Here is a 27,926-nt window from a genome sequence, read left to right as displayed (position 1 = left end):
CCCCCGCGCGCTGCTGCCCGGTCCCCGGCGCGCCAGGCACGGACACGGCTTTGCGGCTGTAGGGCTTTATTGCTGCGCGGCGGTCGGCGGCAGGATGAGCTCGGCGTAGGGCGAGGGGGCGGCGAAGGGCGCACGGTCTGAGAGCACGAGCGCCTCCTGCAGGGCCCGGCGCTGCGGGCCACTGAGCGGGGGGCCGTCCCGGTGCACGCGGAGCCAGGGCGTCCCTGCGGGGCGGTGGAGGGGCGGTCAGCGGGCGGGGCGAGGGAGGACGGGGCGGGGCGGTCAGTGGGGGCGGCGCTCACCGCGGCTCAGCCTCTGGCCCACGTCGACCAGCAGCTCGGCGCCCACCCCCAGGCGGAGCGGATCCCCCGCGCGGCTGCGTCCAGCTCCGAGCTCGTGCAGCACGAGAGCCAGCGGCATCGCATGGATCAGCTCCACCGTGCCTGCGGGGAGAGGGCGTTGGGCGGGCGGGGGCGGGGGGGAGAGGTGGGGGGAGAGGGAGGAGGGAGGGAGGGAGCGGCGGGGAGAGGCCGGGGCCGGGGAGGGGGCCGGAGCGGACTCCTCCGGCGCTCACCGTCCGCAGGTGAAAGCAGTTCCTCTTGCTCCTGGGCGCGGGGCAGCAGCTGCCGGCGCTGAGCGGGGCTCCCGGAGCACAGCGCTCGGGCCAGGCCCGGGTCCACGCCCTGCCCCGCAAGCATCTGCTCGAAGCGGTCCCGGGCCGAGCCGTCATCCAGCGCCGCGGCCACCCGCGCAGCGCCCTCGGCCTGCGTCTCGGCCCGTCCGCTGAGCCAGAGGAGGGCGCCCCCTGCCGGCGGCGGGCGGTGGTCAGGCTGGGCCGGTGCGGGCACCTCGCGGGGAGGCCTAGCCCGAAGCCTCCCGCCGCCGCCCTCCCTGCCCCTCACCGAGCTTAGTGACCAGGTCCCGGAGGTCCGACGGCCCGGCGCCGTCCATGCACAGCAGCGCCTCCTCCACCTCCAGGGTGTGGCCCACGTTGCGGCCCAGGGGCTTGTCCATGGCGGTCAGGGCTGCGGCGACCCGAAGCCCCAGGCCCACGCCCACGCCCACCTGCGGAGTCGCGGTTCAGTGTGGACCCCGCCCTGCGCCATCGCACGCTCCAGCCTCTGCTGCACCCGGGGTTGCCAGCCCCGGGAGGAGGGCAGGGAAGGCTTGGGGTGGGAACCGGAGCGAGCGCTATGCCAGACTTCAGCGATAGGGGCCAGGAGGACCTTGTGTCTGGCCTCGAGTGGTCATCCCCGGCCAGAGGCCGGGTCGCTGGGGGGTTGGGTGTGACGGAGGGAGGGACTGCTGGTTGGGAGGGTGGGTCCCCGCAGAAGGGGGCGTGGGACGCAGAAAGCAGGATGGTGAGGCGGGTGTGGGTAGAGGGGTGAGGGCCGGTCAGGTCCACATTAAGAGGCCCAGCCCCGCAGAGAGGCCACAGACACACGGGGGCCCCATGGAGGGGCCACAGGCTGCGGCAGGCAGGGTGCTCACCAGCACTGTCGCTAGCTCCCGGGCCTGCTCCTGGTCGGGGAAGATGGCAGCCTCTCCGAACTTAACGTCCACCACCAGAGCGGACAGTCCCTCCACGACTTTCTTACTGAGGATGGAGGCTGTCGGAGAGACAGAAGGGGACAATGGAGGGCCAAAGGTCTTCCTGGGAGACTTGAGGGATGCCAACCCTAGGGGCAGGAGGGGTCATGGGCCCTGGGTATTGAAGGCCAAGTTCCCCGGGATGGGGTGGCCACACCTAGTGGGTTGTGACTCAGGTCACCCCCATAAATTGGTGGTCAGGCATTCTATGATAAGGGGGCACTGTGATTGGGGGAGGTCCCACAGTCAGGTCACCTGTAACGAAAGGACCCTGGCTGTGAGGTCAGAAACCAGGGCTCTGTAACCTGCAGCAGCTGGCCCCTGGAGTTGGGTCATGTCACCTGTGATGAGTGGCAGGCTGTCCACGGTGGCTGTCACATCTCTGGCTGCATACAGGATTCCATCCCCAGGAACCAGTTTCTTACTCTGCCCCACGATACAGCAGCCCACTTGCTCCAGCAGCTCCTGCATCTGGTCAGACAGCCCCCATCCCCAGTGACCCGGATCAATAACCCCATCACAGGACTCAGCAGCAGCCTTGACAAAGGTCCAAGACCACGACCAGTGATCTGTGAATGATTGTGAGAAATCCTCAGCAATGACTCTGACCTTTATCTTGTCAAGATTCTGATCACTTTTCTATGGCCCCTTAATGATCAGAGGCCCATCAGGGATTTTGACCAAGTCCAGATTAATGATCCTGATCAAAGATCCACTGATGATTTGACCAAAGTCCATTGACTATCAGTGGTCCATGAATAACTCTGATCAATATCCTCATTAGTGGTCTTTTTTTTTTTTTGAGACAGAGTCTTGCTCTGTTGCCCAGGCTACAGTGAGTGCCGTGGCGTCAGCCTAGCTCACAGCAACCTCAAACTCCTGGGCTTAAGCGATCCTACTGCCTCAGCCTCCCAAGTAGCCGAGACTATAGGCATGCGCCACCATGCCCAGCTAATTTTTTCTATATATATATTTAGTTGGCCAGATCATTTCTTTCTATTTTTAGTAGAGACAGGGTCTAGCTCTTGCTCAGGCTGGTCTCGAACTCCTGACCTCCAGCGATCCACCCGCCTCGGCCTCCCAGAGTGCTGGGATTACAGGCGTGAGCCACCGCACCCGGTCCTCATTAGTGGTCTTAATGGTCTATCAATGATTCTGGCCAAGGTCTCCATCAGCTGAGGTCAACAGCCAGTAGATGGTCTCGTACCTGCTCTGGGCTCTGGATGACGTTGAATCCAGGGACAGACTCCAGCTTATCCAAGGTGCCCCCCGTGTGTGCCAGGCCACGTCCACTGATCATGGGCACCTGGTGGGCAGGGATGCTGAGTACACCTGCACAGTACTTCTCACCCCCACCTGCACATGCTCCCTCACTTTCCCTGGGTAGGACTTATGCTGGACTTAAGCAGTGTTTAAGCAGTTTTAGTGGGTGCCCAGCTGGTGGAGAGGGAATGAAAATGAAATTTTCCTGGTTGAGGGCCTGATGTCCATTGGGGAGGAGGTTGATACCCAGCCCTGGGGACACAAGACTAGGGGACAGAGGGAGAACGGTACTCCGCTTTTCCCTGGGAGTGCTGTCTGGGGTACTGGGGGGGAAGGGGGTTCTGCATTCGGCTGGTAGAACTTGGTTCTGTTCCAAGGGGACTAGTCTGGGGCCCAAGGGGACCCAAGTTCTGGGGGGGGGTGAGAAGCTTGGGTCCTGTCTTTGAGGGCTCTGTCTGGGCCAGGCTGGGGGTTGGAAGCTGCCTGTGGATGGCTTGGTTGCTGGCTCTCTGGGGTCAAAGGTTCTGGTCTGGAAAGGAGGTGGTCTCTAACCTTGCAGCCGCATGCAGCCAGGGCAGGTGCCAGGACTAGGCTGACCTTGTCACCCACACCCCCTGTGGAATGTTTGTCCACCAGCTGCTGGTGCCAGGCCTTTGGCCACTCCAGCTGCTGTCCAGACTCAGCCAGTGCCTGGGTCAGTGCCGAGGTCTCCTCCAGATCCATGCCCTGAAGTCGGATGGCCATGAGCATGGCCCCTGGGTGTGAAGTATTATGGTGAGGACAGCGTCCCCAAAGCAATGGGTTATCCTGGGGCCAGTGATGGTTGTGGCGTTCCCAGGGACGGATAGTCTCTGGGAGCCGACCTCGGATCAAGGTCAGGGGCAGAAGGGCCCAGTCCTCCCCACGCACCTATCTGTGCGCCCTGCGCGCGCCCGTTCACCACGGCGTCCACGAAGCCTCTGATGTCCGCCTCGCTCAGGCGGCCTCCATCTCGCTTTATGCGGATCAGCTGCGGAAGCTGCTTGGGCTCTGACGGGGCGTCAGGAAGTCCCCGGCTCCCTTCCCCCGAGAGGTCACCAGGCGCTACTGGGGCGGGTGGAGCCTGGGCTCCTGGCGTCGCTGGGGCTGCCATAGCTCCGGGCCTACGGGGATGCCAGACACATCTGGAACCTGCTGCCGCCCGTGTCCTTGTCCCTGCGGCCACGCGCTCCTGTCCCGACCCTGTTCCTACGTGTTTTTCTGGTGCTGCCCCTCTGTCCCTTGTTTGTTTCGCCGTGTCCGTTTTTTTCTCTGTGGCTCCCGCTTCCCGACCTCGCAGCTGGCACCGGCCCATACCTGTTCAGTACCGCAGCCCTCGCCCGCTCTGCTTCCGCTCTGCCCTGCCTCGCCCGCGGCCGCGGGGTCAGGACCGCAGGGTTCACTTCGAGCACACCCGTCCCCGGGCTGCGAGCAGGAGCAGGTCCGCGGCGGTCAACAGCGGCCCCCGGACAGCGGGCGGGTGGGGCCCTTCCCTTAGTTAAGTGGGGCTCGCCAAGCGCCGCCTCGAGGAAGTCCTGCCAGCTACGGTCTTGGCCAATCCCCCAAGTGGCTGGGGGGTGCAGGACTTCCTCCAAAGAGGCTGGGGGGTGCAGGACTTCCTCCAAAGAGGCTGGGGGGGGGTGCAGGGCTTCCTCCAAAGAGGCTGGGGGGTGCAGGACTTCCTCCAAAGAGGCTGGGGGGGTGCAGGACTTCCTCCAAAGAGGCTGGGGGGTGCAGGACTTTCTCCAAAGAGGCTGGGGGGTGCAGGACTTCCGGGAATTCGAGGGCCCAAAGAGGCGGCGGGTGGGATCACCGGCCCATTCCGTCCAGCTTGCGGGGGTCTCCGGAATCTGTGGGCCCAGAATGTACCCTTCCCACCCTCCGGGGGGGTTCGACGGTCGGACACCGCCCAGACCCTCTGGCCCCGGCCCCGCCCTCGCAGGGGTTCCAAAGTTCTGACTCTCCGACGCTCGGCCCCGCCCCTAGCCTTGCCGGGACCCCGGCCGAGTGGGCGCGAACAGAGACAGGCGGACACGACGCTGGCTCAGAAACTTTAACCAAACAGTTGTGGGGCCGCGCCCGCCCGGCCGGTCAGCCAGCTGTCCACGTTGGCCACCGTCAGTCAGTTGTCCTCGTTGGTCACCATCCTGGCCAGGTAGTCTGAGTGCCGGATTCCGAAGGTCCAGCCACGAGGCTTCCGGTGCTGCAGGCCCAGGAGACGCCGCTGACCTCGCGGACCCAGCCGTCCCGCTACGCGCTGGGACCCCTGTACCCCCGGGGAACGCTGATCCCCTTCCTCGGACCTTAGACCCTCAGCCACCGGCTCTGACCCTTGACCCTGGAATCCAGACCACCTGGTCCACGTTGTAGGCTGCGGGCCCTGGGTTCAGAGTGTTGTCTTGGGGAGTTGAAGTCCGCGGTAGCATCGTGAACTGGGGGGCCCGGGACTTGTAGACCCCAGGGTTCACCTGATGGTAGGCGCAGGGGCCCGGGGTCTGCAGGAGGGCGGAAGGGGTGTGGGTCTGGCCTCCATTCCCCACCGACGCGAGGTGCGGTCCTCCCCGTTGATCCCTCGCTATGCTGAGCCCACCGGCCCCTCTCCCACCTTGCTGAGGTCCTCGAAGCAGCTGCCCACTGTGCTGCGGCCGTAGATGGAGTACGTTGGGGCGGAGACTTTGCCGATGACGCGCGGGCCCAGGAGCGAGGGCACAGTGTAGGACCCAGGACCTGGGAAGGAGCCAGCAAGGGGTCGGCTGGGGCAGGGTATGTCTTTGCGGACAGGCGCGGGGGCTCCCCGCGAGTGCAGGGTGGTCCCAGCGCCTGGAGGGCGGTCCGGGGTCTGGGGTGGGAAGCTCCAAGGTGCTGTCTTCCTGACCTCACCTGGGGTCTGGTGCTCCGCGTGGATACCCCAGTTTCGGGGAGCGATGGTGTGCCGAGGCGCGCTGGGGTACGTCGCGTTCCCAGCTCGCTCCGGGAAGTACCTGCCTGTGGGGGAAGCAAGGGTGTGGGCGGGAACGGGTGGGGGGCCTGGTGGGAACCGGTGATGGGGTCGTGGGGCTGGGGGAATTGAAGCCACGATTTGTCAAGGCCCAGTGGGGATCGGGATTCTGGGTTTTGAGATCCGGATATGGGGCTGCCGAACATGGGGCCGTAGGGCACCCGAGGGGAGCTCGGGGTTCGGGTGCGGGATTCCCCGGTGGGCCTCCCTGGAGGCAGCTCCGCGTGGGGGTGACCAGGGTCCCAGGGTCCTGACCCGGTCCGGGAGTGAGGAAAGGCGCTGAGTGGCGCAGGCGGCCAAGGATGGAGTAGGCGGGGGTGCCGACCCGGCCGCGCACGGTCATGTGGGCGGGCACCAGGTGGCTCGGGCCGGGGCCGCACGTCGTCTGCTGCGTAGGGAGGGGCGCGCCGAAGGTGAAGGCGGGGGCGCGGGGGCGCGATGGGTCGTGCAGGATGTAGCCTGCGGGAGCGTCCCGGCGTCACCGACTGGCCGGGCGAACCGCTCTCGGCCCCCGCACAGACCCGTCCTCCCGCCCAGGCACAGTTCGCGGTGCCGGGAGCGGGAACCCGCCCGCTTCTCTCCTGTCCTCAGCCCCCGCAGCTCCGGTACCGCGCACCCGGTCCAGCCACGGGCCTCCGTGGTCTCTCCTCTCCGGCCCAGCCCCGTCCCACCCCGGCAACCGCGGAGCCCGCCCCCTGCTACCGGTGTTCGGTGGCAGCTTGTATTTGGGCCCGGGGCCTCTGAAGTGCGCCGAGATGGGGCCGCGGGGCCTGTGTGGCCGCCAGGGGCCAACCCAGATGTCCGAGCCCATAGCGCGGGTCGTGGGCGCTCCCGGCTTGCGGCACCTGTGGACGGAAGGTGGCAACGGGGCCCCGCCAGCTTAGACTCGCCGGGAACGCGCTTCCCCGTCCCTCGGGATTAGCGCGACTCGGGGGCGGGGCCTGTCCTGTATCCCAGGCGCCAGGAAAACAAACGGTGGCTTTCCTGACTCTGGAGGGGGGCCCTGGTCTCTGCCCCCTACCCAGAAGCAAGATCAGCTGGGCTGTGTACAAATGTGCTCCCAGTTTAGGCCCAGACTCCTGGGAGTTCCCCTGGGTCTGTGGGCAACAGGCTATTTTAGTGGTGCTGGGACAGGGTGTCGGAGGAGGGGCCGGCACGGGACCGGGATGCACTGACCTGCCGTGGTGGCCCCGGGTGTGGGAAAACAAAAAACAAAGCGAGGTGACTGGACCCCCCCACACTCCCGCCCTGCCAGCTCCAGACCCCATTGTGTCCGGGTCTGCTTCCTGGCAACCGGACTGACTGCCCCCCCCGCCCCGGCAACCTGTCTCTGCTCCTCCTCCCCCCGCAGCACAGCGGGCCTGTCCCGGGATCCCCGGACTCTGGCACGGGCGGGACGGTGGGATGGGCCGCAGGGCAGAATGCCGCCCTCACCCCTCCCCAAGCTTCAGTACAGCCATCCCGGAATTAGACAAATCTGCAGACAAAAAACAGGTATGGGAATAAAGGAATTGAATACTACAAACAGCAAGCTCAATTTAACTATATGTAGAGAGAGAGTTTTGCATCTATTTAAGCCCATATTGGCACAAAATAATCATGTAAGTTGAGTTAAAGAGATATAATAGGACATATAATTTGATTACAGTTCAATACAATTCTAAGAAAGTAATAAAATGTAAAAAAGAGACAAATATTTTGAAATGAACAGGTCCCTACAAACTAGGGTTTCCTATTTAAAAAAAGAAGTTAACAAATCCTTTAAAAAAATCTCTGGATGAAAAAGAGACTTGTCTGACGTTGTAAACTAACTATATATAAAACACTGCAAAGGTAGATTCCCTTCATATCCAACTCCCAAAGGATGCAGCTAAGGCTGTAGTCTGAAGAAAATGTATAGCCTTAAAAATAATTCCATTATTTTATTTTATTTTTAACTTTTTCCCCTGGGAGCATAGATTCAAGTTGCCCTGAATATACACTCCCAGTAACTTCATTATTAATGAAGAAAAATTTAAAGAAACTTAGTGTTTATGTTCCAGTGGAAGAGAGAATAAGTAAAAGAATGAAACAGGCACTAACACAAACAAAATAGTAGAAAGGATAAATAAATACAATAGATATTTTTTTAAAAAAGACAAGTAGATTAACACTCCAGTGAGCTTGATCAAAGAGGAAAAGTATACAAGATTAAGAATGAGAAAACAAGATACCAATCTAAAAGAGGCTAAAATAATTTAAGAGCTTTCATTGTGTGAGTCTTGAGACAAATTTAAAAACCTGGAAGAAATGGGTGAATTTTTCAGCAAAACGTTACATAATGAACCTAAGAAGTAGAACAATTTAATAGACAATTTTCTATATGTATTCTGTATGTATTCTAATTTCAGTTAGAAATTATATTTGGCAATGAGTAACAACCTCCCCTACAAACAAACAAACACCACCTCCAACCAATTGATTAAATACCTGGGAGTATTTTCCGGGACCCAGGTAAAAGACGTCTGGAAGTAAGTGGCCAGCCTGGCCTCTGGCTCCATGAAGCCTTTAGAGAGCAGGCTTCTTACTTCCATCCTCAGTCCTTACAGTTGCAAGATGAATGTCCCACCTCTGGCCCACGCTTCATGTTCCAGAAGAGAAGAACAGCAGTAAAGGGCGTCAACCTAATAACAGAGAGAGGTTTGCCAAAGATCTTGCGTTTATTAGAGAATGAGCAGAAGCCCTGCAATGCGGAATATGCACGTCATGCCAACCACGGGCACACTGGAGCAGCTTGAGGTAAGGAAATGCTCTTAAAATCAAAAGGAAGAGTACACGCAAGTTGTTCTGAAACCAAGAGAGCATTGGTTACAGGGGCTTATTGCAGGAGTTGACATCAGTTCATTAGTGGAGACAGTGTGTCAGGCAAGTGTTCTTGCACGGCTGCTTAGCTGTCCTTGTGACTCACGTAGCAAGCTTCAGTCTGGAAAGTGCTTGGCAAAAGTTCTCGTTACAGGCATGTGTGTGTAAGAGCCCTTGGGAGAGTTTTGTCGTGGTTCTTGTTGTAGGCCTTCGTGCACGAGGGCCCTTCTTAACCTACTGACTCTGTTTTGTTTGGGTTTGACACAAACTTCATCTTGATATTGGCAACTTTCACGTTTCCTCTTTTTGATCGAATCTTTCTCTGAAAGCATCACTGATCAAATATCCTGTGGTTAGGTTTTGATTGTCCCTGGGTGCCGGGATGGGCCTGTCCTAGTTGATCTGGTCCATGTCGGGGGATAGCTAGCAATTTTAAGTCAGTGTAAAACCATTTTAGCCACATTTGAGGAATAAAGAAGTTTGGAAAGAGTGGCTGTCGGGTTAAGCCTGCCTAGAGTTTATTGTTCAGTTCAGTTTTATCACTTTCACAGGTTAGCTATCATTGTGAAGCACTGGACCAGCATGGGTTTGTTACAAGTTGTACTTTTGCAGAGGTTGAACAGGTACAGAGTTTTAAAAGGATCATACAGAGTAAAGTTAATAGTAATATAACAAACTCAATTTGCATAATGATTTCAAGTCATGAATCCAAGCCTGAAGGTATCCAACTAGACAAGTCAAAAGAGCACGGCCGGGCACGGTGGCTCACGCCTGTAATCCCAGCCCTCTGGGAGGTCGAGGCGGGCGGATCGTTTGAGCTCAGGAGTTCGAGACCAGCCTGAGCAAAAGCGAGACCCCGTCTCTACTAAAAATAGAAAGAAATTATCTGGCCAACTAAAAATACATATAGAAAAAATTAGCTGGGCATGGTGGCGCATGCCTGTAGTCCCAGCTACTCGGGAGGCTGAGGCAGGAGGATCGCTGAGCCCAGGAGTTTGAGGTTCCTGTGAGCTAGGCTGATGCCACGGCACTCACTCTAGCCCGGGCAACAGAGCGACACTCTGTCTCTAAAAAAAAAAAAAAAAAAAGACCATGAGGTGCAAGCACAGGGTCTAAAAAGAAACAGAAAAAAAAAAAAAATAATAAAAAGACCATGAGGGCAGCCTGAGCTGCATAGCAAGACCCTGTCTCTACCAAAAATAGAAAAATTAGCTGGGCGTGGTGGTGTGCACCTCTAGTCTTAGCTACTTAGAAAAATGAGGCACAAGGATTGTGTGAGCCCAGGCATGTGAGGCCGCAGTAAGCAATGATGACGCCACTATACTTTGAGCAATAGAGTGAGACCCTGTCTCTAAATAAATCAATTGAGACTGTGAGGGAATGGGCGATACCTGTTGTAGTCAGACACCGGAGGAAGCCAGAACTCAGGATTTAGTCCAGATTGTAGGTAAATAATAAAACCTCAAAAACAATGAACAGGGCTACAGTCTAATAACAGGTATACTGTAGTTTTTCTTCTGAAACAATGTTTTTTTTTTCTTCTTTAAGATACAGTGTCTTGCTCTGTCACCCAGGATGGAGTACAGTGGTGTGATCACAGCTCACAGCAACCTCAAAATTCTGGCCTCATGTGATCCTCTCACCTCAGCCTCCCAAGTAGCTGGGACTACTGGCACATACCACCACACCTGGCTAATTTAAAATTTCTTTTTGTAGAAACAGGAGTTTCACTATGTTGCCCAGTCTGGTCTCAAACTCCTGGCCTCAAGGGACCCTCCTGCCTTGGCATCCCAGCGTTCTAGGATTACAGCCACTACGCCTGGCCACAATTTTTCTCTAGAGTTACTCTCATTTTTATCAAAGATAATCAAAATAAGATTGATTTATTTGTTCAAGTTTAGCCTTATCAAATTTGGCCTGATTATTTACATAAGTGCAGCAAGAATAGCAATTGACCATATAGGAATCTCAGGTTTAAAAACCTCTCCAGGCTAGAAAGCTAAACCAAGGTAGACTTCACACCTCATCTGCAATACCTATAAATAATTTAAATATGACATCCCAGTCAAAACCTTGGTAACATAACCAATGTTTCTAATTGAATCCCATCTTAAAGAGAGCAGATTCTTATTGAACTTGTGCAAACAACTGTTTACCATAAAAATAAGAATTTAAAAAGTAGCTTTTTAAATTCTGGAGTAATCAAGTAAGTATATCAATTCTGCTTATAAAATTATAATTTACCAGGGCAGGGTGTGGTGAATCACACCTGTAATCCCAGCCCTCTGGGAGGCTCAGGTGGGAGGATTGCGTGAGCCCAGGAGTTTGAGACCAGCCTGAGCAATATAATGAGAGCCCATCTCTACAAAAAAAAAAAAAAAAGAAAATTAGTAGGGCACAGTGGCCCTGCCTGTAGTCCCAACTACTTGAGCGGTTAAGGCCAGAAAATCACTTGAGCCCAGGAGTTTGAGGCTGCAGTGAGCTACGATGACACCACTGCACTCTAGCCAGGGTAACAGAGTGAGACCCTGTCTCAACAACAACAAAAATATAGATAGACATTAAATAGATATTAAAACATGTGAGAGTCAATACCTCTACAGGGAGAACTACGAAACACTGAGGAAGGAAATTGCAGAGCATGTAAACAGGTGGAAAACCATACTGTGCTCGTGGGTCAGCAGAATCAACATTGTTAAAATGTCTGTACTACCCAAAGTGATCTACAGATTCAATGCAATCCCTGTTAAAATACCAATATCATTTTTCACAGATATAGCAAAAAAATTCTACGCTTCGTATGGAAACAGAGAAGACCCCATATAGCAAAAACAATCTTAAGCAAAAAGAACAAATTAGGAGGCATCAATTTACCAGACTTCAAGATATACTACAAGGCTATAGTAACTAAAACAGTGTGGTACTGGCACAAGAACAGAGACAGACCAATGGAACAGAACTGAGAACCCAGTTATAAAACCATCCTCATATAGCCATCTATTATTTGACAAAGCAGACAGAAACACACACTGGGGAAAAGAATCCTTATTCAATAAATGGTGCTGGGAAAACTGGATAGCCACATGCAGAAGACTGAAACAGGATCCGCACCTTTCACCTATCACAAAAATCAAATCATGGTGGATAACAGACTTAAATCTAAGGCATGAAACTATAAGAATTCTAGAAGAAAATGTGGGGAAAACTCTTGTAGACATTGGCCTAGGCAAAGAATTTATGAAGACGACCCCAAAGGCAATCACAGCAACCAAAAATAAATAAATGGGACCTGATCAAACTAAAAAGCTTCTGCACAACCAAAGAAACTATCATGAGAGCAAACAGACAACCTACAGAATGGGAGAAAATATTCGCATGTTACACATCCCATGAAGGGCTATAACTAGAATCTATATAGAACTCAGGAAAATCAGCAAGAAAAAAATCAAACAACCCTATCAAAAAGTGGGCAAAGGACATGAACAGAAACTTTTCAAAAGAATACAGACTAATGGCCAACAAACATATATAAAAAAGTGCTCAACATCTCTAATCATTAGGGAAATGCAAATCAAAACCACAATGAGATATCACTTATCTCCAGTGAGAATGGCCTTTATCAAAAAGTCCCAAAACAATAGATGCTGGTGTAGATACGGAGAGCTAGGAACACTCCTGCACTGCTGGTGGGACTGCAAACTAGTGCAACCTCTGTGGAAAGCAATATGGAGATACCTGAAAGAGCTACAAGTAGAACTACCATTTGATCCAGCAATCCCATTACTGGGCATCTACCCAAAGGAACAAAAGACATTCTGCAAAAAAGACATCTGCACTCAAATGTTTATAGCAGCACAATTCACAATTGTAAAGATGTGGAAACAACCCAAGTGCCCATCAATACGTGAGTGGATTAATAAAATGTGGTATATGTATACCATGGAGTTTTATTCAGCCACAGAAAACAATGGTGATCTGGCACCTCTTGTGTTATCCTGGATAGAGCTGGAGCCCATTCTAAGTGAAGCATCACAAAAATGGAAAAACAAGCACCACATGTACTCATCATCGAATTGGCATTAACTGGTCAACACTGAAGTGCACATACAGGAATAATATTCAAGGGTGTTGGGCAGGTGGGAAGGGGGAGGAGGGGATGGGTAAGTCCACACCTAATGGGTGCGGTGCGCACCGTCTGATGGATGGACACACTTGAAGCTCTGACTCAGATGGGGCAAGGGCAATATCTGTAACCTAAACATTTGTGCCCCCGTAATATGCCGAAATAAAAAAGAAAAAACAACATGTGAGAGTCAGTTCCATGCGTCGCCTCGGCTGGGCGTGGTACTTGGCAGGCGGCTCTGCCACGGCCTTGGTTCTTCCCCGTCTTCAAGCCCTACACATGGTAGCAGCTTCTGCATTTGCTGCTTTGTCTGTTACCAACGTCAGAAGTTAACCTCGTTTTACTAGTTAACAATCCTTTACAGTAATTTTTTCCCTGTTCACATTACTCCTGTGGTTCTTACCTGATTGAAACCAGAGACGCCATTTACTGAGCAAAAGTGGTGGGCAGCAGAGCTGGTCTGGTGAGTACGTCAGTCAGGGCTCCATGCAGAAAACACTCCAAGAGGCTGGGCACGGTGGCTCACGCCTCACACCTGTAATCCTAGCACTCTGGGAGGCCAAGGCGGGTGGATCGCTCGAGGTCAGGAGTTCCAGACCAGCCTGAGCAAGAGCAAGACCCCGTCTCTACTAAAAATAGAAAGAAATTATATGGACAACTAAAAATATACATAGCAAAAATTAGCTGGGCATGGTGGCACATACCTGTAGTCCCAGCTACTTGGGAGGCTGAGGCAGGAGGATTGCTTGAGCCCAGGAAGTGGAGGTTGCTGTGAGCTAGGCTGACGCCATGGCACTCTAGCCTGGACAACAGAGTGAGACTCTGTCTCAACAACAAAAAAAAAAAAAAAAAAAGAAAAAGAAAACAAAACACTCCATGAGTATTTAAGGTAGAAATGGATTTATTACAGGGAATAGTATAAAATTGTTGGGTGGGCTGGAAGTATAGGAGCTGAGTGGTGGCCCTTGTGACTACCGAGTTCAAGAAGAGACTTGGGTAGCTGTGACTGTGACCAGGAGCCCGGCGGGGATCGCGACACCTCTCTCTTGCTGCCTGGGCCACACTCTCCATGCAGGACAGAGGCCTGCAAGTCATTTTGCCTTTCGAGTCTCACACAGATGTGCTCAATCCAACAGCCTCACCCAGAACGCTAGCTGCCAGGGAATCTGTAAAAGGCAGCTTTAGCTTTTAGGTTCTAAAGTGCAGGAAATAAACAAAAGGAGGTGAGAATGGAAGCTGAGTGCAAGTGACCCCATCCAGGTAGATGGAAAGTCAAGAGTCCCGATTGGAGCCCCTTGGGCTCTGTGACCCACCCAAGTGAAGACGTTCAATGGGTGGACATGGTCTAGGTCGGAGATACAGACCGGGGAGGCGTCAGCAAATCACGGGAATGAGAGGGACCACGGTACAGCACTAAATCTAGCTTGCCTCCTGTCTTTGTACATAGAGTTTTATTGGAGTGCAGCCACATACGTTTGTTTACTAGTTTTATTTTTTATTTTTATTTTTTTGAGACAGAGTCTCACTCTGTCACCCTGGCTGGAATGCAGTGGCATCATCATAGCTCACTGCAACCTCAAAGTCCTGAGCTCAAGCGATCCTCCTGACTCAGTCTCCCAAAGCACTAGGATTATAGGCCTGAGCCACCTGCCTGGCTGGTTTACTACTTCTAATGGCTGCTTTTGTGCTACAATTGCAGACTTGAGTAGTTGCAAGAGACCGTGACCTGCAAAGGCAAAAATAATTACAATCTGGCCCTTTGCACACAAACTCTGCTGTTCCCTGACTCAGGGCGTGTATGTGGATAAAGAACAGGAAGGGCTCAGAGCTCCGGGCACTGCCGCAGCCCTGGGGTGGAGATTTGGCGGAAATGAGCACTCATGTCACTCCTCAGGAAATTGCCATCTCCGGTTCACAGCACTTGGGCTGCTTTCTCGGCTAAGGCTCGTGAGCTGTCAGGCTGCGGGATGTTTTGTGAGTGCAGCTTACTAGTTTCGGCAGTCCTCCCTGGTGACACTCACCTTGGCGGGATGGTGCTTGACATCTTCGGTGAGGTTCTGTCGATGGCAGGAAGACTCAGTCTTCCCAACTAGATCACTGTGAAACTGCAGCGCAATTATCTGACATGTGTTAAAGTAAATTTAAATGGAAACCAGGCCTAAAAAAATCTCCGAGCAGACAAAACCGGTGAGGCCTCATAAGTGACCTCAGCCTTTCTTAAATTGCAAACATAAGGGAAACTTGAGTCATTTCTGGTAAATGCTTGTGTTTGACAGAAACAAAACTTAAGCCCAGCCAATGATACGCAGCCAACACACACATGATTACGTAACTACAGACTTTCCAACAGGATGAACTCGGGCAGCTGCATAACTGTAACCACAGAATTTCTTTATTGTGCTTCTGCATTTTCCCAATAAATACTTATCTGGGACATTTTGTCTTTGGCCCAGAGAAAAATAAGTGTTTATATAAAGCACTTTCTCAGAAAAGAAAGAAACTAACCCAAATATACTTTTCAAGTTCATATGACTTGAGTAATTTTTACTAAATAAGAATATTAGTGATTTAGTAAAAATGGATATTGTATTTAGCTTTTTTACTCAAATAGACTCATGTTATCTTTGTTACAAAAATTTGTCAACAAGAAAAATAACCTGAGACAAGTAGTTTTGTTTAATGACATAATATGTCTGCCTGAAGACAGTTTCCAAAATCTTTTTGGTAACTTGAAACCTTAAGATGGTACTAAGTTATCTTAAATGATAGATATTCATTAAATACCTAGATCATTTCCAAATAAGATAAACTACTAAAACATCAATTGTGAAATATAAGTTTAAGATTATGTATTTTTTTTTTTTTTGGCCGGGCGCAGTGGCTCACACCTGTAATCCTAGCACTCTGGGAGGCCGAGGCGGGTGGATCGCTCGAGGTCAGGAGTTCGAGACCAACCTGAGCATGAGCGAGACCCCCGTATCTACTAGAAATAGAAAGAAATTATCTGGCCAACTAAAAATATACAGAAAAGATTAGCTGGGCATGGTGGTGCATGCCTGTAGTCCCAGCTACTCGGGAGCCTGAGGGAGGAGGATCGCTTGAGCCCAGGAGTTTGAGGTTGCTGTGAGCTAGGCTGACGCCACGGCACTCACTCCAGCCCGGGCAACAGAGCGAGACTCTGTCTCAAAAGAAAAAAAAAAAAAAGATTATGTATTTTTGACTTCTCATTGAGGAGCTGGGGATGTTGGACTGCTGGTTGCACGTGCTGTGTGGTGAGGAGGCATGTGCTGTTTTAAAGTCATGCAATCACGTACTTCCTAATTTTCACCAGATACTCAAGTTACTAAGAGTTAAGAATTTTAATTCATATATGTAACTAAAACTACTAGAAGTAGTAAGGATAAAAGGAAACAAGTGTATATGGCATAAATATGAAAGTCATACACAGAAAGTAAGATGTGTTTTTAATGAGGAGATGTATACAAAGTGTGTGTTTTCATCAAGGAAAATAAAAATGTGTGTAAAGGCAAGATGACTGTTCCAGAATAAGAAAGAAGAAAACGAGTAACGTAGATACAGGAAGTGGCAGGAGGTCTGCAAAGGAGGAATTTTGCATGTGGTCAAACTACTAAGATCAGACATATTTTATTAATATTTATAGTGTTAATAAAATGAGCTCAGTAATGCGTTTGTGCAAAGTTAGAATTTGGTTTTCTTTTTGTTTTTTTAGAGATGGAGTTTAGAGATAGACACAGCAACCTCAAATTCCTGGGCTGAAGCGATCCTTCTGCCTCAGCCTCCCAAGTAACTGGGACTACAGGCATGCGCCACCATGCCCGGCTCATTTTTCCTATATATATTTTTAGTTATCCAGCTAATTTCTTTCTATTTTTTTTTTTTTTTTTAGTAGAGACAGAGTCTCGCTCTTGTTCAGGCTGGTCTCAAACTCCTGAGCTCAAACGATCCGCCGGCCTTGGCCTCCCAGAGTGCTAGGATTACAGGTGTGAGCTACCTTGCCTGGCCATAACTTTCTATATTTGCCTTTAAAATATTTTGTCACTTTAGTATTGTTTCACAGTGACCTGTGATCCTGTTTAGTCAAATGTTTTAAATCTTTTGATGTTTTTTGACAGTTCCCCAAAATCAAATTCTAAATTAAGTCTTTTTGACTGTGAATTGACTTTGGAAGTTTCTTGAAGGGTCCCTGGAATATCTCAAAAGAAATTATTTTCTCTCCTTATAGAAAGAGACATGTTAAACTAATTAGGTTTATTTGACATGTTAAATTGCATGGGAAGCATTGTCAAATACATATGATGTTTAGCCTTCTTAGGTAACATTTATATGGATATATGTTATTAATATAAATGTCCCCAAATTATGTAAAATTCCTAAAAATCTGATATGTTCTAGTATAATGTTATCGGTCATAATTCTATTTATTATCTTAAAATGTTATATGTCACCAAAACAACCAAATTTCCTTGGCAGTTGCATGACACAAAATTGCAATAGATTTATAAGAAAGACCCTGGTAAGTACAGGTTTCTGAGAACTCTTAGATCCTACTGTTGCACTGGGTAAGAACTTCTAAAACTCTAATGGGAAAACTGACTCATAAAACTGCTAATCATTTATCAAGCAAAACAAAAATTAATTGTAAGGCACTGAATTAACTGATGAGAATAATTATGATTTCAATGACTTTTTGTTAGAAACATTGCTGATTCTTTAATGTCTTGCTTTGTAGATTAAAGGAACCCTTTTCCTCTTTTCACTTAAGCTGTTTGTTAACTTACAGCAATTTGACAAAGTACACTTTTGTAAACAAAAATGGAACATTAATCTTTTTTTCTGTACCTGATTACTCCAGAATTTGGAAACTCTTATTAAATATTCTTATTTTCATGGCAATATGGGTATTTGTGTAGGTTCAATTAGAATCTGTTCTCCTTCTAATAGGACATAATTGGACAAATCCTCGGCTTGGCTTCTTAGCCTACAGAGGTTTTTATTTTTTTTTTTTTTATTTTTTTTATTTATTTATTTTTTTTTTTTGAGACAGAGTCTCACTTTGTTGCCCGGGCTAGAGTGAGTGCCGTGGTGTCAGCTTAGCTCACAGCAACCTCAGACTCCTGGGCTTAAGCGATCCTACTGCCTCAGCCTCCCGAGTAGCTGGGACTACAGGCATGAGCAACCATGCCCGGCTAATTTTTTTGTATATATATTTTTAGTTGGCCAGATAATTTCTTTCTATTTTTAGTAGAGACGGGGTCTCACTCTTGCTCAGGCTGGTCTCGAACTCCTGACCTCGAGCGATCCACCCGCCTCGGCCTCCCAGAGCTAGGATTACAGGCGTGAGCCACCGCGCCCGGCCTAGAGGTTTTTAAAGGTCAAATATGAGATTCCTTATTACCAGATAGTTTAAGAAAAAACTAAGGTTCACTGATACAAAGTCAGTAAAGCCCTTGGATATTACCAAAGCTCTGACTAAAATATCATATTTTAAAATATACACAAGCCATGAAAGAATTTTTAAAAAAAGATGGAAAAAGAAAAAAAAAAGAAAAAATATAATAAAATATACCTAGGCCAGGCTCAGTGGCTCATGCCTGTAATCCTAGCACTTTGGGAGATAGAGGTGGGAGGAGCACCTGAGGCTAGGAGTTCAAGACCAGCCTGGGCAACATAGTGAGTTCCCATCTATACAAAAAATTTTAAAAAATCCTCTGGGGCCAGCCATGGTGACTGATGCCTGTAATCCTAGCACTCTAGGAGGCCGAGGTAGGAGGATCTCTTGAGCTCAGGAGTTCAAGGCCAGCCTGAGCAAGAGTGAGACCCCATCTCTACAAAAAACAGAAAAATTAGCCGGGCATGGTGGCGCATGCCTATAGTCCCAGCTACTGGGGAGGCTGAGGCAGGAGGATCACTTGAGCCCAGGAGTTTGAGGTTACTGTGAGCTAGGCTGACGCCACGGCACTCTAGCCCAGGCAACAGAGTGAGACTCTGTCTCAAAAAAAAAAAAAAAAATACTTTAACAGCTTAATAGGGATGAGCTGGTGCTTTTATTGATAAGAAATCTTGTTTCTATGTTAGTAAATAAAAACTTGCTGCCCCAAATGTAAAGGCTGTTAAGAAACAAATACAAGTCTCTCATCAGATGGCTGCTGCCTCCTTCCTTGACTGACTTAATTGGTTGAATCTGGGCTCCAGGGAATTTTCCAACCCCCACCTACCTTACAGTCGCTGTCTTTACCTCCCTGGTGTGTGGTGTCCTCTCAAGGTTCCCAATGCTTTCCGGCAGCCCCTCTCAGGTCAGATGACTGCCGTCCCACTCGGACGACTTGGAGAACCAACTCCGCAAGCGCTGGAGCCTGCGGTGTGGACGGCGAGGGCCGTGTGACTCTGTGTCCCAGCATCCCTGCCGCTGCTGCTGCTGGCAGCGCCTGACTCTGTCCCCGGCTGCCGCGTTAGTGGTAAGCGAGAGCGATGCCACGGTTCGGTCATCCTCTCGGCTTGCTGCGTGACCAAAAGCGGGGAGTTGGGAAAGCAAATTAAAATGGAGACCAGGGGCCGGGCGCGCTGGCTCACACCTGTAATCCTAGCCCTCTGGGAGGCCGAGGCAGGTGGATCACTCGAGGTCAGGAGTTCGAGACCAGCCTGAGTGAGACCCCGTCTCTACTAAAAATAGAAATAAAAAGTATCTGGACAACTAAAAATATATGTAGAAAAAATTAGCCGGGCAGTAGTCCCAGCTACTCGGGAGGCTGAGGCAGGAGGATCGCTTGAGCCCAGGAGTCTGAGGTTGCTGTGAGCTAGGCTGATGCCACGGCACTCACTCTAGCCCGGGCAACAGAGTGAGACTCTGTCTCAAAAAAAAAAAAAAAAACCAAAATGGAGACCAGGCCCAAAGGCCCCGAGCAGACAAAACCCGCGAGGCTTCCCGAGGGCCCTCAGACTTCCTTAAATTGCAAACAGGAGCGAAGCTTAACTGGATTACTCCTTTCAGCTGGCAGAAGTAAAAAACAAAACCAAAACGAGTTATTTCTGGTAAATGCTTACATTAGACAAGTAAATTTTGATCCTAGTCAGTCATAAGCGGCTAACGTGCTACACAACCAGGGACTCTCCAGTGCGACAGGCCAAGTAAGGCAGCTGCGTGACCCTAACCATCGCGTAACTTCTTTACTGTGCTGCTGCACTTAGCCAATAAATACTTGCCTTTGACATTCTGTCACTGCAACACTAAACCTCTGTTGGTCTTGTGTTCCCCAATTCATGAATTACTTCTTACTCAAACTCTTTACTTTTTTTTTTTTTTTGAGACAGTCTTGCCTTGTTGCCTGGGCTACAGTGCCCTGGCGTCGGCCTAGCTCACAGCAACCTCACACTCCTGGGCTCAAGCGATCCTCCTGCCTCAGCCTCCCGAGTAGCTGGGACTACAGGCATGCGCCACCATGCCCTGCTAATTTTTTGTTTCTATTTTTAGTTGACTGGCTATTTTTTTTTCTGTTTTTAGTAGAGACGGGGAGGGGGGGAGTGGGGGGGGTCTCGCTCTTGCTCAGGCTGGTCTTGAACTCCTGACCTCAGGTGATCCTCCCGCCGCGGCCTCCCAGAGTGCTAGGATTACAGGTGTGAGCCACCTCACCCGGCCCAATTCTTTACATTTTATTGTCCCTCAGATTTTTCTTTAACACATGGTCATAAGAAATGCTGTTTGTAAGGGGCATCACTTATAAGTACATCCAGGTTCCTGCTACAATTTCTTTTGTGGTCACTAGGGCCAGCAGGCTGTCCCGCCCACAGGTTACGTATTAATGACTAGGCGTCACTCGTGAAATTGCGTTGCACCTGTTGTGACGGGGACTGGGTGACGGTTGTGTGCCACTGGCAAAGCTTGGGAGGGACCTGGTGAAAGCCCTGGGCAATTTTTATTTTTATTTTTTTTAGATTTATTTTTAATTATTATGGGTACATAATGGTTGTATATCTTTATAGGGTGCAGGTGATGTTTGAGGCAGGCGTGCGGTGCAGGTGAATTACCCCAATCAGGTTAGCTGGGGCAGCCATCACCTGAGGCATTTATCATTTCTTTGTGTTAGCGACACTCCAATCCCAGGCTTTTGGTGCCAGGCAAGTTTTTAGCCGGGAAGAGGGGAGGAGCCGGGAGCCCGCCAGGTGGGGGAAACCGGGAGGACGTGGTACTGTGAGCTGCGCTGGGAGAGTTTTTCAAGAGGCTGCAGCGGCCAACTGTGCCCAGGAGCCTTTGCCTCCCGGGAGCGGTGCCTTCGGGGAAGCCCGGCTGTGCCACGTCACACTGTCCCCAGGGGACTGGCCTTTAAACAGCGACGTGGTGCCCCACGCTGTTGCTGTGCAGCCGCAACAGTTCATTTTCAGTGTTTGGCAGAAAACGCCAGCCAGTGAGGGGAGGCACACGGTGTCACAAGCGAATTCCAGGTGTGCCCTGAGGGTAGGTTTCTCACGGAGATAAACGTGAATCCAGTTTCCAAACGGCCACTTACGCCCCGCCGCGGTCGCGGAGACCGCGCAGGTGACCCGCTCGGGGGCCACCGCCAGAGGGCGCCCCGCGCGGCCGTCGGCCTCGTCGACCCTCCGTGAAATTCGTTGTTCCGTCGAAGCAGAGCTTTAGTGTCTTTTATAGCTGCTTTGATCATAGTTTTCACAACATTTAAAGGACAGGTATTCGGCGTGTACGGCTTTTATCACTGTCGTTGGAACCACCCTCCTCTGGCGCGCGGTGTCTCTGAGGGACGCGTGACGCGTCTTGCGTCCTCCCGGCCGCCGCTTCTCGGTTTGCTCGTTCGCTCAGTGCGTACCGGTTGGAGGTAGCGACCGGCGCGGCGACCCCGCCGGGGGTCTCGGGAGCCGAGACTGGCGCCTCGACGTCCCCCTGCGGCGCGGCCGGGCGTCTGCCGGGGGCGGCCCTGGCGGCGGTGGCCGTGCTGTCGCCGCGGCGCGCGCTCCCGAGCGCAGGCCCGGGCTGGGCGGTCTGGGACGAGCGTCTTGTCAGTTAGAGACACGGGGGCGCCTCTGGGACCTACGGACGCCGGACGTGGCGGATGCTCGGGCTCAGCCGCACGGTCGGGACTGTGCGCGGGGCGTTCGGAATGTCGCCGCCCGGCCGGGCCGGGAGTGTGGCGGCGTGTGGGCTGCGTGACGACACTCACCGTCACAGCCGCTCGCAAGTGCGCAGCTCGGTGACGTTAAAGCATCCACAGGCCACTACCCAGCACCGCGCTCTGTACCCAAAACCTTCCATCGTCCTCGGCATAAACTCCGCACGGTAAACCGTGCCTTTCCTTCGCTCACACCGCCAGTTCCCGGGAACCTGCGGTCAACTTCCTGTCTCCGTGAATCTGCCTCTCTTCTAGGTCCCTCGTGGAAATGGGATTATACAGTATCTGTCCCTTCGGGTCCGGCTTATTTCAGCCAGCATGATGTGCCGTTTCGGAGTTTGCTTGTACGGCTGATCCCAACTCGTCTACCCACCTTGGATGGACGTCCGGGCGGTTCTGCCCTTGGCTGTTGTGAACAGTGTTGCCACGAACATGCACCTGCATGTACTTGTCTCGGCCCCTGTTTTCTTTTCTTTTCTTTCTTTCTTTCTTTCTTTTTTTCTTTTCTTTTCTTTTCTTTTCTTTTCTTTTCTTTTCTTTCTTTCTTTCTTTCTTTCTTTCTTTCTTTCTTTCTTTCTTTTCTTTTCTTTTCTTTCTTTCTTTCTTTCTTTCTTTCTTCTTTCTTTCTTTCTTTCTTTCTTTCTTTCTCTTTCTTTCTTTCTTTCTTTCTTTCTTCTTTCTTTCTTTCTTTCTTTCTTTCTTTCTTTCTCTCTCTCTCTCTCTCTCTCTCTCTCTCTCTCTCTCTCTCCTTCCTTCCTTCCTTCCTTCCTTCCTTCCTTCCTTCCTTCCTTCCTTCCTTCCTTCTTTCTTTCTTTCTTTCCTTTCTTTTCTTTCTTTCTTTTTTTTTTTTTTTTTTTGAGACAGAGTCTCACTCTGTTGCCCCGGCTAGAGTGAGTGCCGTGGCGTCAGCCTAGCTCACAGCAACCTCCAACTCCTGGGCTCAAGCGATCCTCCTGCCTCAGCCTCCCGAGTAGCTGGGACTACAGGCATGCGCCACCATGCCTGGCTAATTTTTTCTATATATATATATTTTTTAGCTGTCCATATAATTTCTTTCTATTTTTAGAAGAGACGGGGTCTCGCTCTTGGTCAGGCTGGTCTCGAACTCCTGAGCTCAAATAATCCGCCCTCCTGGGCCTCCCAGAGTGCTAGGATTACAGGTGTGAGCTACCGCGCCCAGCAGACATTCAATTTTTTTTATCCATGAATGTGGTAAATGACTACTTCAATTTAGAATTTTTCTTAAATTTTAAACTTACATTTGAACTGAATTTAGCAACTGATATAAAGAGTTAAACAGTGTATATTTTCCCCCTGGGAGAAAGAGGAGCCTTTCATTATGCTTCATCTCTTCCTTCTGTCTCCCTTTCAATATTTTGTTCTTATTTAAAACTTTTATTTCTTAGCCTTTTCTATTCCAAGACTCCTCATTAATATTTGTATTAAATTTCGTAGCACATTATCAATAATTAAATAAGTTTCTCAACACCATGTTGTAAAGTTATGTGCATGTTTTTTTCCGTAATTCCCATATTGTTGAACAGTTACATGTTTTTCTATTCTATTTCTATCATATTTGGTTGTTTCTCTCAGAAATAACTTTTTTTCACGTAAAGTCAGATGAATTCCATAAGAGGCATTCTCTGATGCATATAATGATTAAGTCCGGGGTTAATATCTTCTAAGCCTTAAAATTATTCTAGATTTATTTAGGCATATATATACACACATCTTTAAACATAAATAAAGATTATATAATATGACATTGTTTTATATAATCCTTTCTGCTTATACAATATTTCTTGCCTTCAAAAGATTCTAATAATGGAGAAACTTTACATTTGATGGGGTTTGCTACTTTCTACATATTTTATGTGTATCAACTGTCCATTTGTATTTTGTTCTCCATTTGGAATTATGTCTTTATTGTGCTATACTCTTCCTCTGCTAAATGTTTCAGAAAGGGCCGGGCGGTGGCAGGGCCAGCTTGGCCCAGGCTGGGTGCCCAGGTGCAGATGGTTCTCGTGGGCACTGTGCCCTCCGTCCCCATCGCAGGAGCTGACGTGGGGAGGCCGTGCCTGTCCTTGTTGTGCCCATGCTGTCTCTGGGCAGAAGCTTCAGGCTTGTGGGCACAGACCCCTCTCTCCTCCTTGAAGAGACGGGCAGGTTCCTTCCTCCAGCGGCCGAGTCACCTCAGCAGGCAACTGAAGGGCTCCCAGGAAGCTGCTCTCCCTGGCACCCGTTTTCTTGAGTTTTACTTTTTTCCTTGATGGTAAATTGTGATGTTTACACTATCACAGCACAAGCAGAACAGTCCTTTATCGTTCGCCATCTGCGTGGGGGACCTCATGCGCTTTTGAAGTTCTGCCACCTTTGCAGCGGTGCCACATTCTGCCCCTCTCTGGCAAGGGAGGAGGCAAAACCACCACACTTCGGGGAGGTGACATGTCCTCGGCCACCTTCCCGAGAGGGTGTCCAAAGTGTTGCCTTTAATCCCGGCTCCAGGCTCCTTTTCAAGTCTGGGCCCCACCTGGCACCTCTCCCAGGACTCGCTCCTCAGATGGGCTTCGGTGAGCAGCAGGTGGAGACAGGCCCCTCCGTCGGAAACCAACACACCTGTGGAAGCGCCTGCGAGCCTGTCTGGGGGCGAGTCGTCGGCTCAGTTAAGGGAGGGACTCAGACGAGGACGCAGAGTCAGGCAGGCACAGCACCTGGGCCAGAGCAGGTGGTTCCGAAGGCCCCGGGCGCTGGCTGAGGCTGTACGTGGAGCAGGGGCAGTTTGACAAGGGAGGTGCTTCTTTTCCACCAAGGGCGGCGCCAAGCACGGCCTCTGGCCAGCGCAGCGCCCATCGCGGTCCTCACGCCCTCGGGAGCTGTGGGGATGACTGTCCTCCCCACTGTCCTCCCATCCTCTGACAGCTGGGTGGAGTTGACTGACAGGGCCCTGCATGGCTCATAAGGAGGTGTAGGTGAGGGGGGTGTCATCTCCAGCCTCTGAAGGATTTTTTGGACCCCAAACTTAACCAAGAGGCACAGCCTGAGCCTGGAACAGAAAATAAGGGCAGTGCCTCGAAAGCCCTCAGTCACCTTGAGGTCCACCTTAAGACGTGGGGCCCACCCCTGGCCTTTCACTGTCATCTAATAGTTGCGGGGGGAGCTGGGACTAGACCAGATGAGATACTTGAGGCTTCAAGTTCAGGCTGGGTGCCAGGGACACTCCTTGGCCATCTCCTTGCTGCCTGAGTCCCCAGGCCTACTATGTCCCAGAAGAAGGTAAAAAAACACACAACCCTTCCTGGGGGGCCTGCCTTTGTCCCAGGAGCACCAGGCTCCAAGTCTGGGCCCCACCTGGCACCTCTCCCAGGACTCACTCCTGAGATGGGCTTCGGTGAGCAGCAGGTGGAGACAGGCCCCTCCCTCGGAAACCAACATACCTGTGGAAGCGCCTGGGAGCCTGTCCGGGGGCGAGTCGTCAGTTCAGTTAAGGGAGGGACTCAGACAAGGACGCAGAGTCGGGCAGGCACAGCACCTGGGCCAGAGCAGGTGGTTCTGGAGGCCCCGGGCTGAGGCTGGAACTGGAGCGGGGCAGGCTGGGCTCAGGGCTCTGTAGGGCCTGGTGAGAGTCGATCTGGGCAGTCAAGACAGTCCCGGCCCTGGAGGGCCTAGAAAGTCTAGGTGGGTTGAAATAAGCCTGGCCTTACGGAGGGAAATACAACTTTTGGATTTTCTTTATTCCATTCTTTTTCTCTTGACTTGCGAACCCCATCCCCTCCCTGGTGAACTCAGGGCAAGGAAAGTCCAGAAGCTGCTGGGGGAGGGGGGTGTGGGAGCCTCAGCCTCCCCCCTCCCCCTGCGTCCTGATGCAAACCCCCCACTTCACACCTGCGGTGATAATGCTCACCGCCAGGACCCACGGCCAGGGTCTCCCTCCCCAGTCTGGGGGACCCCCACAGCATGTCCCCTCCCCCCGACTGGCGCACAGCGGTAGTGGCCTCTCTGGTTTCTGGTAACTTCATCAGGGCGGCATCACGTTGCTCAGGCTAGAGATAGCATCTCCCCGTGGGTAACCCTTCCCTGCCAGAGGCCCCCGAGGCTGGACTCTGGCTCAGGGGAAGGACCCTAGGGTGTGGGACAAATTAAGGGGCGTGAGGGTCTGCCAGGCAGAAGCAGGTCGGCTGCGATGCCAGCACCGCGATCAGGAACGGTGGCCACTTGACACGGGGCCTATGGAGGAGAAGGGGTCGGGAGCCAATTGGCGCCTGCAGAGACCCCTGGGCTCCTGGTACTGCTCTGGACCTGTCTCCCCACGTCCCAGGCGGGGCCCTCCTGACACCCCCCCCAGGCCTGCCTGCAGCAGATGCCCCACCCCCTTGGAGGCCGGGAGGACAGGTCCACCTTAACTGCAGCCCTGGGGGTGGGTGCGCAGCTGCTAGCCTGCCCTTCCTCACACTGGGGCTGCAGCCCGGCACCATGATGCAGGGCACTTTGGAGCCGGGTGGTCCCCTCTGGGGATGGGATGGGGACAGTGACGATGACTGGGACAGTGCTGTACTGGCCTTGCTGGCGCTGGCTGTGGTGGCTGCCACAGCGCTGGCTTTGCGCTGGTTTGGCTCTGAGCAGGACCAGGAGGCAGCAGGACCAGCGTCCACAGCCCCCGGGGACCAGCCTCCGCAGGCAGGAGGAGGGGTGCCTGCACTGCACCCGAAGTCCAAGGTCAGTGGTGGCAGCAAGGGACAGAACTCAGGGCAGGAGAAGCCAGACCTCCCAGGACGCGGCCCGGGGAGTCCGGCTGCAGCAGGAGGCCGAGGGCTGGCCGCCACAGCCCGGCTTCCGCTCAAGACGGCTGGCGAGGTGCCCAGCAGAGGGGCCCGGGGACAGCAGCATGGCAATGGCACCTCCGCAGGTAAAGGGAAGGAGCCTCCCAGGCCAGGCACTGCCTTCCTGGGTAGGAGCAAAGCAGGAGGGACATCCGCCCCGCTCCTAATCCACTTCACTCCTCGGAGTCCTGGCAGCGACGCGGAGGTGCAGGCCGAGGCAGGTGGCGGCGGCGTCAAGGGGCCAGCTCGCCAGGCCCCCGTCCACACGGAGCAACAGGACACCGGCCCCTGGCAGCCCGGCGCGGGGCCCTCCGGCTCGCTGGGGAGGGGCCGCGGCGGCCGGCGGGGACCGATGGACAGAGCCCGCCGCCCCCCAAAGCCGGGCGCTGCGGCGAGCGCGTGGGACGCTGTGGATGCGGCCGCCGCCGGCCTTTGCGCGGGCTCCCCGCTGCCCCCCGGGGCTCAGAGCGTCCGGGCCCCCGAGGCAGGCTGGCCCTGGGCCAGGAGGGAGGTCTTGGTCACCCAGACCTTCAGCCAGGTCCCAGGCTCCGCGGGGCAGTGGCCGGGGGCCACAGGGGTCTGCGCCGGCGAAGCCCGGACCGAGGGCTCCCCAGGCGACCACCCCTTCCTCGGCCCTGGGCCGGGTGGGACAGAGACACGGGGGGACCACAGCGTCAGAGAAGGGAGGGGGTCCTGGCGAGAGGCCTACGGGCGGGTCCCTGACCTGGGTTCCAAGCGGCCTCCAGAGGAAGCGAAGCCGGCAGGATTCCGCAGCAGCCCCGCATGGAGCCCGTCAGTCACGCCCCCGCCTCGGGGCCCTGAGCCCCGCCCACCCTCCGCTTCCCCGCTGGCAGCCCCGGTCCTGGGTCTCTTACCTGCACCCTCGACTCTTCCGACCCCCTATTCTTCAGGCTCTTTGCCTCTGGCAGTTAGCAAGAGTCCTTCTCAGAGTGAAAATCTCGGAGTAGGGCCTGCACCAATGTCAGTCCCAGCCCCAGCCCCAGCCCCAACCCCAGGCCCAGTCCCAACCCCAGGCCGAGTCCCAGCCCCAGGCCCAGTCCCAGCCCCAGCCCCAGCCCCAGCCCCAGGCCCAGGTCCAGCCCCAGCCCCAACCCCAGGCCCAGTCCCAGCCCCAGCCT

General features: G+C 52.5%; 3 protein-coding genes and 2 long non-coding RNA genes across 6 annotated transcripts; 2 read left to right on the top strand and 3 right to left on the bottom strand.

Annotated features, from left to right (window-relative positions):
* Positions 1-49: 49 nt before the first annotated feature.
* Positions 50-4,354, bottom strand: LOC123640751 (thymidine phosphorylase). Its single transcript, XM_045555317.1, has 10 exons — positions 4,189-4,354; positions 3,763-3,995; positions 3,406-3,608; positions 2,798-2,896; positions 1,932-2,061; positions 1,492-1,610; positions 903-1,065; positions 575-805; positions 303-443; positions 50-224 (listed from the first exon to the last, which is right to left on the bottom strand). Exons 2-10 carry the CDS (start codon positions 3,983-3,985, stop codon positions 67-69), a joined length of 1,467 nt encoding a protein of 488 aa, XP_045411273.1. The 5' UTR covers positions 3,986-3,995; positions 4,189-4,354; the 3' UTR covers positions 50-66.
* Positions 4,200-6,714, bottom strand: ODF3B (outer dense fiber of sperm tails 3B). Of its 2 annotated transcripts, XM_045555319.1 has the most exons (6): positions 6,572-6,714; positions 6,125-6,328; positions 5,752-5,856; positions 5,477-5,598; positions 5,226-5,366; positions 4,911-5,074 (listed from the first exon to the last, which is right to left on the bottom strand). In XM_045555319.1, the coding sequence occupies exons 1-6, from the start codon at positions 6,678-6,680 to the stop codon at positions 4,994-4,996; spliced, it is 762 nt and encodes a 253-aa protein (XP_045411275.1). In that variant the 5' UTR covers positions 6,681-6,714; the 3' UTR covers positions 4,911-4,993. The 2 variants fall into 2 exon arrangements, with proteins under 2 accessions (XP_045411274.1, XP_045411275.1); XM_045555318.1 differs by having other exon boundaries at positions 4,200-5,074; positions 5,752-6,328.
* On the top strand, positions 4,641-11,586 carry LOC123640755. Its single transcript, XR_006736045.1, has 3 exons — positions 4,641-5,634; positions 7,221-8,647; positions 11,484-11,586. It is a non-coding gene; the product is annotated as an uncharacterized LOC123640755 (long non-coding RNA).
* Positions 11,587-18,826: 7,240 nt separating this feature from the next.
* Positions 18,827-19,955, bottom strand: LOC123640749. Its single transcript, XR_006736044.1, has 3 exons — positions 19,896-19,955; positions 19,070-19,352; positions 18,827-18,839 (listed from the first exon to the last, which is right to left on the bottom strand). It is a non-coding gene; the product is annotated as an uncharacterized LOC123640749 (long non-coding RNA).
* Positions 19,956-25,438: 5,483 nt separating this feature from the next.
* LOC123640251 (collagen alpha-1(III) chain-like) lies at positions 25,439-27,755 on the top strand. Its single transcript, XM_045554707.1, has 2 exons — positions 25,439-27,646; positions 27,717-27,755. The coding sequence occupies exons 1-2, from the start codon at positions 26,441-26,443 to the stop codon at positions 27,753-27,755; spliced, it is 1,245 nt and encodes a 414-aa protein (XP_045410663.1). The 5' UTR covers positions 25,439-26,440.
* The last annotated feature ends 171 nt before the right edge of the window (positions 27,756-27,926 follow it).

The sequence above is a fragment of the Lemur catta genome, chromosome 6 (assembly GCF_020740605.2).
Source record: "Lemur catta isolate mLemCat1 chromosome 6, mLemCat1.pri, whole genome shotgun sequence".
Classification (NCBI taxonomy): domain Eukaryota; kingdom Metazoa; phylum Chordata; class Mammalia; order Primates; family Lemuridae; genus Lemur; species Lemur catta.
Note: the sequence above shows the minus strand (reverse complement) of the source record. Positions and strands in the feature narration are given on the sequence as shown.

Excerpts from the sequence above, each read along its gene's own strand:
- LOC123640751 (XM_045555317.1), bottom strand. The coding sequence starts at position 3,985 with ATGGCAGCCCCAGCGACGCCAGGAGCCCAGGCTCCACCCGCCCCAGTA. Across the intron at positions 1,066-1,491 it reads GGGAGCTAGCGACAGTGCTG|GTGGGCGTGGGCGTGGGCCT; the intron begins GTGAGCACCCTG and ends GCGACTCCGCAG. Across the intron at positions 806-902 it reads GGACCTGGTCACTAAGCTCG|GGGGCGCCCTCCTCTGGCTC; the intron begins GTGAGGGGCAGG and ends CGCCGCCGGCAG.
- ODF3B (XM_045555318.1), bottom strand. The coding sequence starts at position 6,680 with ATGGGCTCGGACATCTGGGTTGGCCCCTGGCGGCCACACAGGCCCCGC. Across the intron at positions 5,599-5,751 it reads CGCGGAGCACCAGACCCCAG|GTCCTGGGTCCTACACTGTG; the intron begins GTGAGGTCAGGA and ends GCTCCTTCCCAG. Across the intron at positions 5,367-5,476 it reads GCTTCGAGGACCTCAGCAAG|ACCCCGGGCCCCTGCGCCTA; the intron begins GTGGGAGAGGGG and ends GCCCTCCTGCAG.
- LOC123640251 (XM_045554707.1), top strand. The coding sequence starts at position 26,441 with ATGATGCAGGGCACTTTGGAGCCGGGTGGTCCCCTCTGGGGATGGGAT. Across the intron at positions 27,647-27,716 it reads CTTCCCCGCTGGCAGCCCCG|TTAGCAAGAGTCCTTCTCAG; the intron begins GTCCTGGGTCTC and ends TGCCTCTGGCAG.